Here is a 15,438-nt window from a genome sequence, read left to right on the forward strand (position 1 = left end):
TCAGTCTTACGGCAGTTTCTGGTACTAAAGCACGAATAAGAAAAAAGAATTTCTTTTATTGAACTTCAATACTACTTTACAATGAGGTAATGAGGGAATATGTAAATTATTTTCTAACTTTATCTTAGTTCCTTTATTCCGAATTCTATGTAATTTAAATATTCTTTCATGGCGGGCATGGAGATAGGAAGTTGATTTGTTAGTGAAGTAAGTAGCTTCATGCCTCATGTCTTTAACAATAGCAGGCTCTAATTTTAATTTGTTCAAACCTCAAGGTGAAAACCGCATTCAATTAAAACCATCTAATCCTTGTGAAGCTAATTACTTGTCCCAGGGTCCTGTCTGTTCTTTATTTAAAAAAAAAAAAAGAGATAAAAAAAACTCACCTTTATATTAAGAACTACTAACCCATCTCTGTGTTCTTCCTTCAATTTCCTTTGACCTTCTTGATGATCGAATCCAACTTCATCTTATTTTCTTTCCCTGTAGACTGTCAGAGGCAATCGGAACTGAATTCTCATCCCAAAAAGTTTTGTTGAATTCTCAACAAAAAAAAAAAAAAAAAAAAAAAAAGTTTTTTCTTGATATAATTTTTTTAAAAAAAATTGAAAGTGCTTTTATTTAAGGTTTAGTAAAATGCATCATCTTAACTTAAATTATCTAAATCTTATACATAAAACAGAATTTCTACGTTTTGTAATGATATTGTAGGTTCTACAGCAAGGTCCAGGTGTTTCTGATCTACATTACCTGGTCATGGGAAATTTAAAGTCAGAATTTGTACTCAAGTTTTGATGAAGAGCAGCACTACCCCGTTCTGAATGACCTTAGATAAAAGACTATGCCTTTGAAGGTCACTTGTTACTATAATACATTTATTGGTGATAAAATAATTTAAAAATTAAATATTCATAAATTTTTTTTGAAATAATAATGATAACAATAATAATAAAATAGTTCTAAAAATAATTTTTAATTTTTTTATTTTAATTTATTTATTTATTTGCAACTGTACAAATTATACATCTAGCAAAAGAGTAGTACAAAGAAACATTTGATTGTGCCACAGAGCTGGCTCAGTGCCACAACCAGGATGACGGGATGAGAGAAACCAGCCAGCGCTGGAACTCTATTGGGGTTTAGGAGGCAATGAGGTCACGTGGCCAACGCCGCTTTAGACAACGTGGAGGATTGTCAGGATCGGGATGATGTGGATAGTGATTGAGCCAGAGGATTTGGGTGATCACAGAGAGTTTGCTGTGGAAATTTAGGAATCGCGGTGAGGATTAATTCATTTATATACGGAATATTGAGATCATGATGGAGGGTGCGGTTGGTGCGTTAACGATTCGGCGGAGGACTTTATACTGGAAAGATTGGATAGTTTGTGTGTTGGATGATTTGGCGGAGCCCCCACAATTCTGCTCCATATGTCCATATTGGTAGTAATAGTGTTTTGTAAAGTGTAAGTTTGTTTTGTACGTTCATGGAGGATTTCTGTCCAAGGAGTCTCCTTAATAGTCCGTAACGTCTGTTCAGTTCTAAGTCTTTTAAGTCTTGTGTGAGGGTTCCAGGTTAGACGGCTGTCTAGGTAAAGCCCTATATAACGAACCTGTGTGGAAGTCGGTAGGTCAGCATTGTTAATGGTTAGTGAAGGGCAAGTCTGTCTTCGTAATCTAAAAATAATACTAGTGAGATGCCGGAATAAAATCGTCATGTTGGAATTGGTAACTGTGAAACACTCATTCAATATTCGGAATATTGTAAATACGCAAATCCTCTGGCTCAAAATATTTCTTCTAGAACTCTTTGTGACATCCTAATAAGATGTCTTAAAAGCCTTGTGATCTCTCTAGTGAAGAGAGTAAATAATAGTTCAATATTTTGGTGTGTTACCATTTGGTAACTTCTCTTACACATTCTTACAAGTATTATTTTAATTTTACCTTAAATCTGTAATAAATATATTTTTGTTTGTTTCAGTTAAGGCAACAGGTAAATAACATATATCAGGCGGGTTACTTCATATCGCTCTTAGCTCTACTCCTGTCTCTCTTCATCCTATCTTATTTTAAGTAAGTCATCATTATTCATAGTTAATTTAAATATTTGTCAATAAAATTTACAAAGTTACAATTATCTTGATACATCTGTGGTTTCTCAGTCAGTAATTTATTATTTAAATTATTGCGAAGAGATTGCAGAAAAATTTCTTATTTTAAATAAAATTTTTGAAACCTTACAGAAATGATTTATTATGGCGAACATTTTTAAGCAACATTTCGAAGTATTCTTGAAAATATTCCACTTCTTTTACATCATTTCCATCAAATGCCTCTTATTGTTGGCATTACAATCTTTCGTTTGAACTTCTACATTATAATTTAACTTGATTTTCTCCTTAAATATTTTTCATTAATTCCTGAATGTTTGCTGATCTGAGTGATTTGATTTAAGGAAGCTTTACAGAAGGGAAAAAATCCTTCCCTTAAGTTCTAGAAGAACGAGGAACTCAGTAGTTATACTTTTATCTCTAAAAGTACGTTACGCCTAATAATATAATTGAGGTGACATGAGAATTTATGCTGCTTTGGGTACAAGAACTGCTAGTTTCTAGCAGGACTACTCGCAGCTGTCTGCATTTGTATTAACCAGCAGTGGTTTGTTGGATGAACTAATAAGTCGCACGCTAGCCCAGTAATGACTAACATCCAACTAACAAACTAAAGACCCTAGATAGAGATTGATGACAGTGCCAGATGTTCGGCCACAGAGTGGTTGGCTGACTAGAATATTCTAGAATTGTTGATTCAGTTTGGTGGCACTTTGAATTTAAGCACAAAATTTTACAACTAACTTACTTAATGCCTTAGTATAAACTTATAGTATTTTACATAAATATACAAACCTAGCGAGACTTTTAAACTTGACTAGCACTGAATTAACTGGGTAGCATTGTTTTTACTACTAGGCACTTGGTTACTTCTTCGAAGTTTCTATTGAAACTTTAAAGCGAAACTTAACTTTAAACTAGTTCATCCAACGCCTTCCTGACGCCACCATAGTTACGAAAATTAAGGTAGAATATTGAGAAGTGGTTAATAAAATATTTTTGTTTACAAAAATATAATTTTTTAATACCGACGTTTGGGCAAATTTAGTGTTTTCTTCTTCATTCATATCTCTTTTAAATTTGTAGAATTATATTACCCAGAAGAAGGAGCATTTCAACAACGGTTGAAAACTATGTAAATCGTCATTAAAGGGTGCGATTCCACTAAGCGTTCACAACGATCACGCTCACGACCGCAGTTTTGCCCGTTTCACTTTGCTTGCGAACGTTACAATCGAAAACTCAAGTGGAATGGACTATGGGGCGTTTTAACCGTTCATGTAAACATTACAAATGGCGACCTCGAAAATAAGTTAGAAGCTTGAAGAGGTTATTTTTTAATTTTAACCCCGTTTACAAGCAGTTATAATAAACTTTATAATTATTGGTAAAGTTGACTTATACTAAAAATATATATATAATTCAATTTTATATTACATTTTCGTGGATTATTTATAAAATTTAAGTGTAAATAAAATTAAAATGTCTTCTGTGGCAACAGTAGGATATTTATTAATGCAACGTAATAATGCTTTAGAAAGTTCTTCATCTAGTTCCGATGAAGAGTGGCATGCAATTTTACAAAATCGCAATGGTGAAAAGCAAAAACTTAGGCCACGTATTATTAACTATCAAAGTGTAATTGATCGTTATTCAGTGATTTAGTATGTAAAGGGATAAGTAATTTTTCATTTTATTATTTTTTTTAGACTTTCGAGAAACACATTCAATTATTTGCTTGAGATAATACTTTCATTTACCTGATATAATTTTTTCGGTCGCCATCTTTGCTTTTAAAAATTGCGCCCAAATTTCTGAACGCCCACTTTGACCCAGCTCTTAAGGTGGGGTGCGTTGTGAGTTTCGCGTGAGCGAAAATAATGACGTCATTAGTGACGTTTTCGCCACGACCACTATGACCGCGGTCGCCATGTGGAACGGCTGAAGGTACATTTTGATCGTTGTTGTGAACGCTTAGTGGAACGTACCCTAAGAAGTTTTTGCGTATAGTTTTGTTGTTTCTCTAAGCATCAAATTTTGTGTTTGTAGATGTATGAAAGAGGACAAATTATTAAAAAAAAAAAAAAAATTATAACAAGCTTAAACTTGATGTTTCAAATTAAGTCATCAAAGCTTCAAGGCCATCCATTTTTGTTTTCTTTAGAGTGATTGACAAAGATTGATTCTAGTTGAACTTATATCGTCTCAACGGCTTTAAGCATGTATATTTCCAATCAATCTTAAAATACCTTGATGGGTTGATTACTCGTATTTATACAAGGTGTTCATTTTAAGACGGCTCAAATGCATTTCATGCTTAAACGGTTAATCTGAGCGAAAAATGGTAGAGGAAAAATTTGTTGCCCGACACCTCTAGTTTCAGAATATGTGACTTGATTTTAGATTCCTGCCCGCATACGCGGCTGACGCGCGACCAAAAGTGAGGGTTCGTAGTTAACCCCCAATTTCAAATACACAGTTTTAAAGAGTATAAAAAGTTATGAATGAAACCGGAAACCGCAATTCGCTATCTTCAAAATTAAAGGTGCTAGGCCATTTCAAAATCTGGCATTTATTAATCATATTTCAATTTTTTAACTTGTTATCAAAGAGAAAGAAGAGCACGCGATAGGTCATTTTTATGTATTTTTTCATCCCCTTTCTACTGAAAATATTGCCAAGGCAGTAAAGCTAGTATTTTTCTTAATATCGGGAAATAAGTAGTTAAATCAAGTCACATATTCTGAAACTAGTGGTTTGCGGGTAACAAATATTTCCTCTACCATTTTTTGCTCAGTTTAATTGTTTAAGCATGAAAGGCATTTGAGCCGTCTTAAAATGAATACCCTGTACAATACTCGTACATCGGTACTAACTGATTTTGTCATTTATTGGTTTGTCTTATTTTCTATTGCAAGTGTTTCATAACAGTAACTCTCAATAAAAGCAAGTAATTGTTATTGCCCTAGGAACGATACAATTTGTCTTGACTTTCGTTTCACACTGTAAATCTTTTCTCTTTTAAACGGGGGGAAAAATAGATATGCAGCATTTTCAAGCATTTATTTTCTTGAGGTAGAGTAACTGTAGATTTACCACCTCATTCGTATTTCCTTCCAAGTTCCTTTTCCTTATCGTGTGCCTTTCACTATAATACTTTTGTCAACGCCTTCTTTATCCTGTGGGAAACCTTTTATTTTATTTTTAGTTTTTTTGCTATCTGGCTGTTGGAGGTCCTTGTATCCTTCCTTTTTTTGGACTTACCTTCCTCTCAGGTTTTCTTTTTTCTTCGTCCTTCCTTAGTATATTGCATTCCTTACTACATCTTTCAAGAATTTTATTACATTCAACTTTAGCTGTAAGAGTTTTATCTAATTCTTTTTTCTTTTTTTAATGAAAATAAACTTTTTTTTAATTGGTTTCTTCTGATTGACCAGGTTTTAGTGTTTTTCAACAATGGCCAGGAAGTTATTTTGAAAAAAATAGAAGAAAAGATGGTGGAGAAAATGTAGAATAAAAGTAATGATTTTTTTTTTTTTTATCGAAAGTACACAATAATGATCCTTCCTAATCAGGACAGAAGTAATTTCGCAGATTGTTTTAGGCAAGTTTTATCGGCTAATAAAAAATTTTCTCCTGCCTCTGGCCAGGTTTTTTCCTCCCCATTACTCCTGCAACTTATTATGTCCCCATTCTTTGATGGCTGTCCTGATAAGGTAGATTGATTGGATAATATTCAGCATAGTGTACCTTGAACACATTTTAAACTGTAAAAATCTTTGTTATTTTTGGAAATAAACTTAAGAGTTTCGTTGCAAACGTTGGGTAAACAATAATGAGAAATAAAAAATTAATAACAAAAAAAAAAAAGAGAAGGGATTAGCTATGCGGTTAGCGTACTGGACTCCCACGCGGAGGTCCCGGGTTCGAATCCAGCCGTTGACCCTTAGATTTTCACTTCCTAGGAGCTTCTTACAGCTCACTGCCCGGTGATGGACAGTGTTGTCTGTAACGAGAGAACACTGTCTGGAGGCTGGCAGTGCACTGAAAAAAAGCTTCGGGCGCCAATAACCTTAAATGTTGTCGCGCCTTAAATCATAAAAAAAAAAAAACCTGTGGCTGTGCCATGGACACGGCCGTGTGTTGTAAGTGAATACGTTTACGTAACGGGTTATATTTATTATATAAAATATTTTTATTTATGTATTTAGGATGAAATCAAGGAAACAAATAATTACTGTGTTACAATATAACTTTATTAATTATAGGTCTGTGATAGGAAAAGTACGACCCAAATGGCATACAAGATACATCAAGATTTCTGGTAAACGTTAAATCAATATAGGTATTCAATATAAGACAAATTGAACTCGCTGAGCATGAAGTCGGGCAATGAGCGGTTTTGTGAGACATCAACATTAAAGTCTCCAACTATCATAATTGGTGTAGTAAGATTAGGCTCGTAATCGGGTATAATTTTAGAGATGTTTTTGGAATATTTTAACAACGATCGTAACATAAAGAGTTTAATTTCTGCTAACGCTGTGCCCGGATGGATATACACACACCTGAGTGCGAATTTGAAGATGCCATTGGCCTTTTTCGTTTACTAGTCAGACACCAGCTTTTGCGTCTTTCATTTCCAAATAAATTTCCGAAATGTCAATGTTAACTCCATTACAATCAGTGAAGCTATTGATATTGCGATATATGGCGACTCCACCGGCTTTGCGACTTTTACCATTCGATTGTTATTGAGAAGCCCTTTCCAACCGTATATGATCTCTGTATTTGGTTTTGGCTTTTCGACGCGTATAGGCCGACATATATTTTTGATATTTTTTTATTCTGACAACATATTATATTCACTGTCACTATTTTACACTAATGTTTTATATACAATCGATAGATTGTGACGACAGCTGACGATTAAAACTTAAACGAACATCGTAGCTTCTCCGAGTCAAAAGTTATACTAATTGCAAATCTCGATACGCAGCAAAATTATCTCAAAATGGCGGCGCTTCCCCCTCCACCGCGCGCGATGCGTCACAGATCTCGCTTATCGTAATGAATTCTTTGATCCTTTAGCTATCCAGTGGTCTAATTTAATTTTGGATGTAGACGATAGATTCGAAACTATAATGCCAAACTGTATCCTCCGATTTTATCATTAGGTTTTTTGGATTGCCACCATATGATTCACGTCAATAAATAAATAAATAACAGGGGAAAAAACATTTTATTGTACCCATTACAAATTTGAATCGTAAGTTCAACTCATAAATGTGATATTTTTTTTTTACTTATTTTTGGAGCCTTAAGATAAAATCCTTTTTTAGGTTAACAAGAGAATAACCTAATGCCATTGTTATCCTTTTTCAGATAATAAATCCTCTTTACTCTAATTGCCAATGTATCTGATTCATCAGAGGTTTTCCCTTCTACTTTCGTAATTAGCCAGAGATAATTCTTTATTAATGTTCTGCGTTGATACAGTTCTATAGCTTATTTAACAATAATACACTAGGTTTAAAACAATGCTTCATTTTCTTCGCGTAACCATTCTTGAGTCTTATTTTTCTTTCGATCAATGTAGGCTTCATTTTCACCTACCTTAGAAAACTATCTGAAAAAAAATTAATTTTGCTGAAGTAAATTCTTCTCGGAAGGTCTATTTAATAATCTCTTGATAATAGCCATAAGCAAAAAACATCCAATAGTGTTAGTTTCAATCTGTGGAGCAAATTGAGGTTATTTGATGGAATTGATTTCTGCATCTAATAAATTCCCTTTGATGGTAATCTAATGTCAATCAAACATACTGTCTACTAACCTAACCTTACAGTCAAGTGGCTGTTATGACATATGTAATTACTATTAACTGTAAATGATAACTCATCCGTGACTTTAGATTGTATTACCGCTTTGTTCATCTACCTAAATCTAAATCTCCTTTGCATTAAGTATACGAGGTCTGTAAATTAAGTGATGAGACTGATTTTTTTAAATTTTTTTATTCAAAAAGAATTACAATTCTATATTGTCACCTTCAAAATAACTTCCTTCTGAAGCCACACAGCGCTGGAGACGTTTCTTGCACTCCTCGTAGCAGTACTCGAACTCCAATTCTGGAATAGCCTTCAGCTGGTCGGTTACAGCCTTTTGAATGTTTTCGACTGTCCCAAAATTAGTTCCCCTTGAGGTGTTTTTTCAACTTCGGGAAGAGAAAAAAAGTCACAAGGACTCAAGTCAGGCGAATACTCTCTAAGAGTTTCTACCTCAAGGTCAAACGGCCAATCAACACTTTTACCGAGAGGTTCTTGAAAAACTTCGAAAATGGGCCATTCTCGTGTGAGACCCAAACATCAAGAACAAGTGGGTGTTGCATCACGGGTAATGCTCCTTGTCACACAGCAATTTCAATAAACCAGAGTTTTTGGCCAGTAAGAACATTCCTGTGACTCCTCAGCTTCCTTATTCGCCTGACTTGAGTCCTTGTGACTTTTTTCTCTTCCCGAAGGTGAAAAATCACTTCAAGGGAACTCATTTTGGGACAGTCGGAAAACATTCAAACGGCTGTAACCGACCAGCTGAAGGCTATTCCAGTATCGGAGTTCGAGCACTGCTATGAGGAGTGGAAGAAACGTCTCCAGCGCTGTGTAGCTTCAGAAGGAAGTTATTTTGAAGGTGACAATATAGAATTGTAATTCTTTTTTAATAAAATTTTTTTAAAAAAACAGTCTCATTACTTCATTTACAGACCTCGTATTCTTCTATGGAATAATTGTTTAATTTAGCTGTTAAAATTCTCCAAGTTAAGGCATAAGTGTACTCATTTATTTTTCTAAATTTTCTCGATTTTCTTTAGTAGTTAAGCCCAGGGAAATATTTATATCCTTAAAGTTAGACCTCCGTTCCCTAATGACCAACTTTTCCTGACAGATCAATATTATCACTTCCAGTCTTCTTGTACCTTGAGCCTTGCTCTAATCCCCCCTACGCTTGGCTTCAATTTTCAAGCATGTTCTTCTTTTTTTTTACGTTACCTCCGGCAAAAGAGTTCTTGATATCATTACCACAATGACGATAGTTCAAAAGTAAAGCAAGAAAGTGATAATTTCAGTGGTCCTCACCAATTTTTTAAATTATTCTTCTTATATGATCCATTAAGTATTGCAAAATAATTGTTTCAGATCTTTAAGATGTCCTCGCAATACACTTCACATGAACTTATTTACGGCCTTTGCCTTTAACAATTTTCTGTGGCTTCTCTGGTATAGGCTGGTCATTCCATTTCCGGAGGTAATTCTGGAAAACGGTGTAAGTAAAATGATTTTATTTTTTAATTAAAAAATAGTTATTTATTTAACAAGTGCGGAAAGTAGTACTTTTCCTCATGCGAGGCAGGGTTTGCACGCACGCACGAGCGAGCGAAGCGAGGCGAGTCCAAGTGCAAATTGCCGAGTGTGAGGAAAATACTTTACAATCGAGTTAAATATTATATTTTTTCTGCAACCATTAGGGTTATTAACTTAAAAAAAATACTAAACAGGAATCACTAGAATCCATTTTAAATTTCTATAAGGTAACACTATAACCTTTTTAACTGTCATAATTAAAAATATCTAATTATTTATTAAAATATTTTTATTTCTATATTCCTTTCAATTTTTATTTTATTTTTTTAATATTCGTTTTTTAATTATTTAGTTACGTTAAATGAGCTGATTAAAGTTTTACAGAAAATATTTAATAACAAAACTTCTTATATCAAGGAAGCACAATGAAGTTTTTCCACTCACTAATGAGGAAGTAACACTAATGGGAATTTTTCCCCACTAGGGAGGTAAAGTTGGGCATTACACAGCTGATTTTAATTGAGTAATGAGAACATTCCTACATGGTTGCAGAAAAAAAAGTATTATGTAGCAACAGATTTTTTGAAAAATTGTAATTTTTTAAAGTACGAGGGTCGTTTGAAAAGTCCGTGCAAAGTCAGAGAGATAGCACCACTGGCGCGAATCGAGGTTATGTTTAGTTAGTAGCATCTCTTGGAAGAACACACACCAAGTTTCAGCCAGATCGGTCTATTTCTTTGTGTTTGGCATTCGTTTGAATCGAGGAAGTCGAGTGATTTTCAAAAAATGGACGAAAAAGAATTTCGTGTGTTGATTAAACACTACTTTATGAAAGGCAAAACGCCTCAGGAGACTAAAGAGAAGCTTGATAAACATTATGGTGACTCTGCACATTCGATTAGAACAGTTTATAAGTGGTTTCAAAATTTTCGGAGTGGCCATATGGGCACAAGTGACGCTGAACGTTCTGGACGCCCTGTTGAGGTTACTACTCCAGAAATCATTGATAAAATCCATGATATGGTGATGGATGACAGAAGAGTGAAGGTGCGTGAGATTGCTAGTGCTGTGGGCATCTCGAATGAACGGGTACATAATATTTTGCATCAACATTTGGACATGACAAAGCTATCCGCAAGATGGGTGCCGCGATTGCTCACGCTTGACCAAAAACGAAATCGTGTTAAGTGTTGCAAGGACGGTTTGCAGCTGTTCCAGAAGAATCCGCAGGACTTTAAGCGTCGTTTCGTCACTGTGGATGAAACATGGATACATCACTACACTCCTGAGACCAAAGAACAATCTAAACAATGGGTTACCAAGGGGGAATCTGCGCCAAAAAAAGGCGAAGACCGTTCCATCGGCCGGAAAGATTATGGCGACTGTCTTTTGGGATTCGCAAGGAATAATCCTCATCGACTATCTGGAAAAGGGTAAAACTAATACAGGTGCATATTATTCATCGTTATTGGACCGTTTGAAAACCGAGCTGCAAGAAAAACGCCCACGATTGGCCCACAAAAAAGTCATTTTCCATCACGACAACGCACCAGCTCACACCTCAGCAGTTGTGGTCGCAAAATTAATGGAAATAGGGTTCCAACTCGTTTCACATCCCCCCTATTCTCCAAACTTGGCTCCCTCGGACTACTATTTGTTCCCCAATATGAAGAAATGGCTGGCGGGAAAAAGATTTTATTCAAACGAGGAGGTGATTGCAGAAACGAATGGCTATTTTTCAGACTTGGACAAATCCTATTATTCGGAAGGGATCAACAAACTAGAGCAGCGTTGGACGAAGTGTATAAGCCTAAAAGGAGACTATGTTGAAAAATAAAAAAGGTTTACCCCAAAAAATTAAGTAGTTTTTATTTTTGCACGGACTTTTCAAACGACCCTCGTATTAAAGCACTTCTAAAAATTGTACTTTTTCCAATTACAGTATCTTCGCTTATTGCACCTATTGGCATTTAGTTTTAAGACTGTACACTTGCATAATCTATAGGAAATTTTGCAATCTTGATTCGATTTTTTTGAGCAAATATTAAAAGAGATGGTTCCAAAACTTAGTATTTAACCATTTCTTGGTTTCATGTTTTTAGGGTAACAATTTTAAGATGGTTGCTATCAGTTTAGGTCAGGGGTCGGCAACCTATTTTAAGTAAAGAGCCATTTTTCCTTAAATAATTTTAATATACTCTTACCAAGAGCCGCAGAGATGATAGAGTAAACAAACTCTGTAGATCATTTGTATTCACAAATTATTATTTTATGATATTCAATAACATTTAAATGTTTTATATATTTATTTTCACATATTGCAAAGTAAATAAATAATAACTAATCCTGTGTTTGAATGAAAATGGCGGCAGTCCGATATATTACGTACTGTATTTTAATATAATTCTATTCAATTTCTAGCCTATCACATTTAAGATTATTTTTGAAAAAATACCTTCAAGAAATGGAATTTTCATTCGTTTCAATATAATTAAAATATATAATATATTTTGGGCACGCTGAAGAGCCACACAATTTGAATAAATGTGGCTCGCGAACCGCGGGTTACCGACCCCTGGTCTAGGTGAAAAAAAAATTAAAGAAGTTGGGGTAGCTTCAACATCAAACATTTGCTCCCTCTGAAGTCTTTTTGTATTATAGTTAATCGTTAGACGTTATCAACTTCAAACGTTACGATTAATTTTTCATATTTTATTTTGTACTGTATTCATAAATAAAAAAAATGGTGTGACGTACACGAATTTTTCTTGATTTCATTTATTGAAACCAAACTTTTGTTAAATATTGATTTTTAAATAAATTTTGGCCAAAAAAGTAATTTGAGAACTACTCCCCCGTAGTTTTTTGCCATTATTACTTGGCCCGTTTGCTAATCATAGCTTACCAGTTTTTGTCACGATAATTTTTAGACATTTGAAGGTCATCGCTGCCTACCAGATCCAATGGCATTAACTTTGAATACAAAATTAATTGTTTAAAAAGTAAGCCCTTCTCTTAGATGAGAAAATTTTCAGAGAAGTCTGATTTTTTGGATTAAAAAAAAAAAAACAAACAAAGAAAATGGTTATATTTATATTGTGCATATGTTTGTTTGTGTTTGCATGAGTCTTTCTCTATCCTTTTTTGAAGAATAAAATTCATTGGATAAATATAAAGTAGTACGATTTGATTTCGTAGAATGAAAAAAACCAATTCATCAAGAACAACAAACCTACAAACACACAGCGACACCACCTATCCATACAACCTAAAAAATATGCCTTACTAAATACAATAATCAGTACAAAAAATACCAATAACTCAAAAAGACCAGACTGAAAAAGACAAACAATCAAATCTTATATACGAAATTGAATGTAAAGACTGTCACAAAAAATATATAGGCGAAACATCACAATACTTAAAGAAAGACTGTACCAACACTCTTACGACACAAAACTAAAAAAGAACACCACAGCACTTTCCTTACACAGCACAGGAAAATCATCACACTTTCGATTTCCCCAAACACAAAGATACTTAAATCAGAAACCAACACACAGAAAAGGAAAGAGCTAAAAATGGATATACATATCTAAGACAGAAAACAGTTTAAATTTCAAAACTGACACCAACAATTTAAACAACATATACGCCAACTTACTGCAAAATACTTGACAATTGGCAACAATGACTTCCTTACAACCAAACACATATCACATACAGACCGATCACATTCAGTCCATGAACAGACAAGACAGAAGACACACCAATCCCTCTAATGATTTAAAACAGTATATTGTAAATTAGGTAAATATTTTTATAAATTTTCGTTACATTATACATATTCACTGTAATATAATTAATTGGTAGTATAATTGTTAACACACTGTAAATATGTTCCACAGCCCAGAAGATGTCCTAGTCCCTAGGTCGAAAGCTCGACATAATAAAGTTTATAATGATTGAAACTGGCATTAATTTTTCATCCTTAAATTTATATTTATGTATTCTTACTAATATTATTAATTAAGTCTTTGGTATAACTTGTTACTTAACAGTAACACCCGCCTGAAAAATATGTTCTATCTATTGCTTAATGATTTAATTTAATTTTCAGGTATGGTGCCAATGTTTACATGTGATTCTCCACTATTTCTTGTTAAGCTGCTATGCATGGATGCTCGCAGAAGGTGTATATTTACATACTTTATTAGTGTCTGCATTTACCAGCGAACAGAAATTGGTTAAAGTGCTCACAGTACTTTCGTGGTTCGTCCCTATAGTCTTTATCACATTGTATACAACGTTGAGGTTAGCCTCCGGCCATACTGACCAGTAAGTAATTTGGATTTTTTTTTTTTTTCTCAAACCGCAAGTAAATAATAAGAATTGAATTTCCTTATTTTATTTAAAAAAAAAAATTCTTATTGAAATACAGGAGTGGGGACCACCATTTGAAACAATGGAAATTAAGAATTATTGTATAATATTTAAATAGTATTAAATAGAATTTGGTTCACCTTAATGTAAATTAATAAAAAAATCTTAAATACATAAAAAACATTACCAAAATGAAAGTTATAACAATAAAGGAACTTTCATAACTTGGCATATTTGGTTTGGTAATTTGGCCCATCTCTATTCGGCGATTCTAACCTAACCTAACCTAACTTACCGATAAGACCGTGTTTTACTATTCGGAAAATAAGTCCCAACATTTCTACCATGTATTCATAAGATAAAGAACTAGACGCAATCTTTAAGGCATTTGTACATTTTACAAGATATTTTGGTAAGTTTGATGTCGTTAATAAAGGGATTTCGCTGATGCCAATCATTTAGTGCTGGCCTGTATGTGTTACAATAAAATCAGTGACTGAAACAATATTTTTTTTTTATTCTGCACTTTAATTTAGTAAGGAAAACATAACCTTGTTCGTAAAGTAGGTAATTTATTGATTAAATTCCAGTCCTCATCTTGAAAATTCCTTTGGAGGGACATTGTGTATCAAAATGTTAAAAAATTAATACTTAATTAAAGTTTCTGTTTTTAAGGATATCTTCCACATTTAAATAAGGCGCCGTTGAAATTTGCAAGGATGTAGAGTGATAGCAGGAGTAAAAAAGAAAACCCATTGAATATTGATGAGATGTAAATTTCCATGTTTTCTGTGTTTTGGAAAGGAACGTTACTCCTAGTTTCTATGTTAATGTCGTCATATTAATAGTTATGCCAGGACCCAGTTATTGAACTGCTTTTGGCCAATTTTGTTTTCATGAAAGATCAAATATAAGTTACAAGTTATGTTTTTTAAATCATCAGTCTAGTTCCGTGAGATGCTTTACAGAGTAGTGACTTTTTGAAAAAAATTATAATTTGGGGGTTGATGTTTGATTCAAGACATCTCTAGAAGGTGTTGGGGCATAATTATGAAGTACAGTGATGAAGAGGGCCGGCAAGGCTAGGGGTTAATTCTGTGAGGAGTACTGATAAGATTTAGAGGACTTTTGTTTGCAAGTATTCAACACATTTAGAATTGAAATGCTTAGTTGTGCCCCACCTCGCATCAGATGTCACTCAGTAATTTTAATAATAGTACATTGAAATAATTGAATAATAATACATTGAAGTACGGGGATCGACTAAGCGTTCCAACTCACTACGCCTCCAGACATTACAGTCCAAAAATACTTCGAAAACTTCTTAACGCTCCGTTCTATGTATCTAACCTCACTACAACCTCAAAATCCCTTTCATTACAAGATCTTGCTAACACTCGTTTCCTCAAATTCATCATTCTACTCTACAGCAGCTCATTCTAACCCTCTCATAGAACATCTATCTTCCTCCACATTATCAGGTAATCCTCTAAGGAGATTGAAGAGAAGATGGCCTCGTGATCTACTCTTATCGTGAGAGCAGTATAGCAAAGGCCGTTACTGGAGTGACACCACTGGGTA

The 15,438-nt window shown here is 34.0% G+C and overlaps 1 protein-coding gene across 7 annotated transcripts in view; it reads left to right on the forward strand.

Moving 5' to 3' along the window:
- LOC141447210 (calcitonin gene-related peptide type 1 receptor-like) overlaps nucleotides 1–15,438 on the forward strand; it is a 444,034-nt gene that overhangs the window by 424,497 nt on the left and 4,099 nt on the right. For all 7 annotated transcript variants that reach the window (XM_074114519.1, XM_074114517.1, XM_074114518.1 and 4 more), the window contains 3 exons: nucleotides 1,984–2,075; nucleotides 9,310–9,436; nucleotides 13,595–13,812. In XM_074114519.1, the coding sequence (XP_073970620.1) occupies nucleotides 1,984–2,075; nucleotides 9,310–9,436; nucleotides 13,595–13,812 (437 nt within the window). The remainder of the gene's footprint in view (nucleotides 1–1,983; nucleotides 2,076–9,309; nucleotides 9,437–13,594; nucleotides 13,813–15,438) is intronic.

This window comes from Rhodnius prolixus, unplaced genomic scaffold (assembly GCF_049639745.1).
Source record: "Rhodnius prolixus isolate KJV_2025 unplaced genomic scaffold, Rpr scaffold_7, whole genome shotgun sequence".
Lineage (NCBI taxonomy): Eukaryota > Metazoa > Arthropoda > Insecta > Hemiptera > Reduviidae > Rhodnius > Rhodnius prolixus.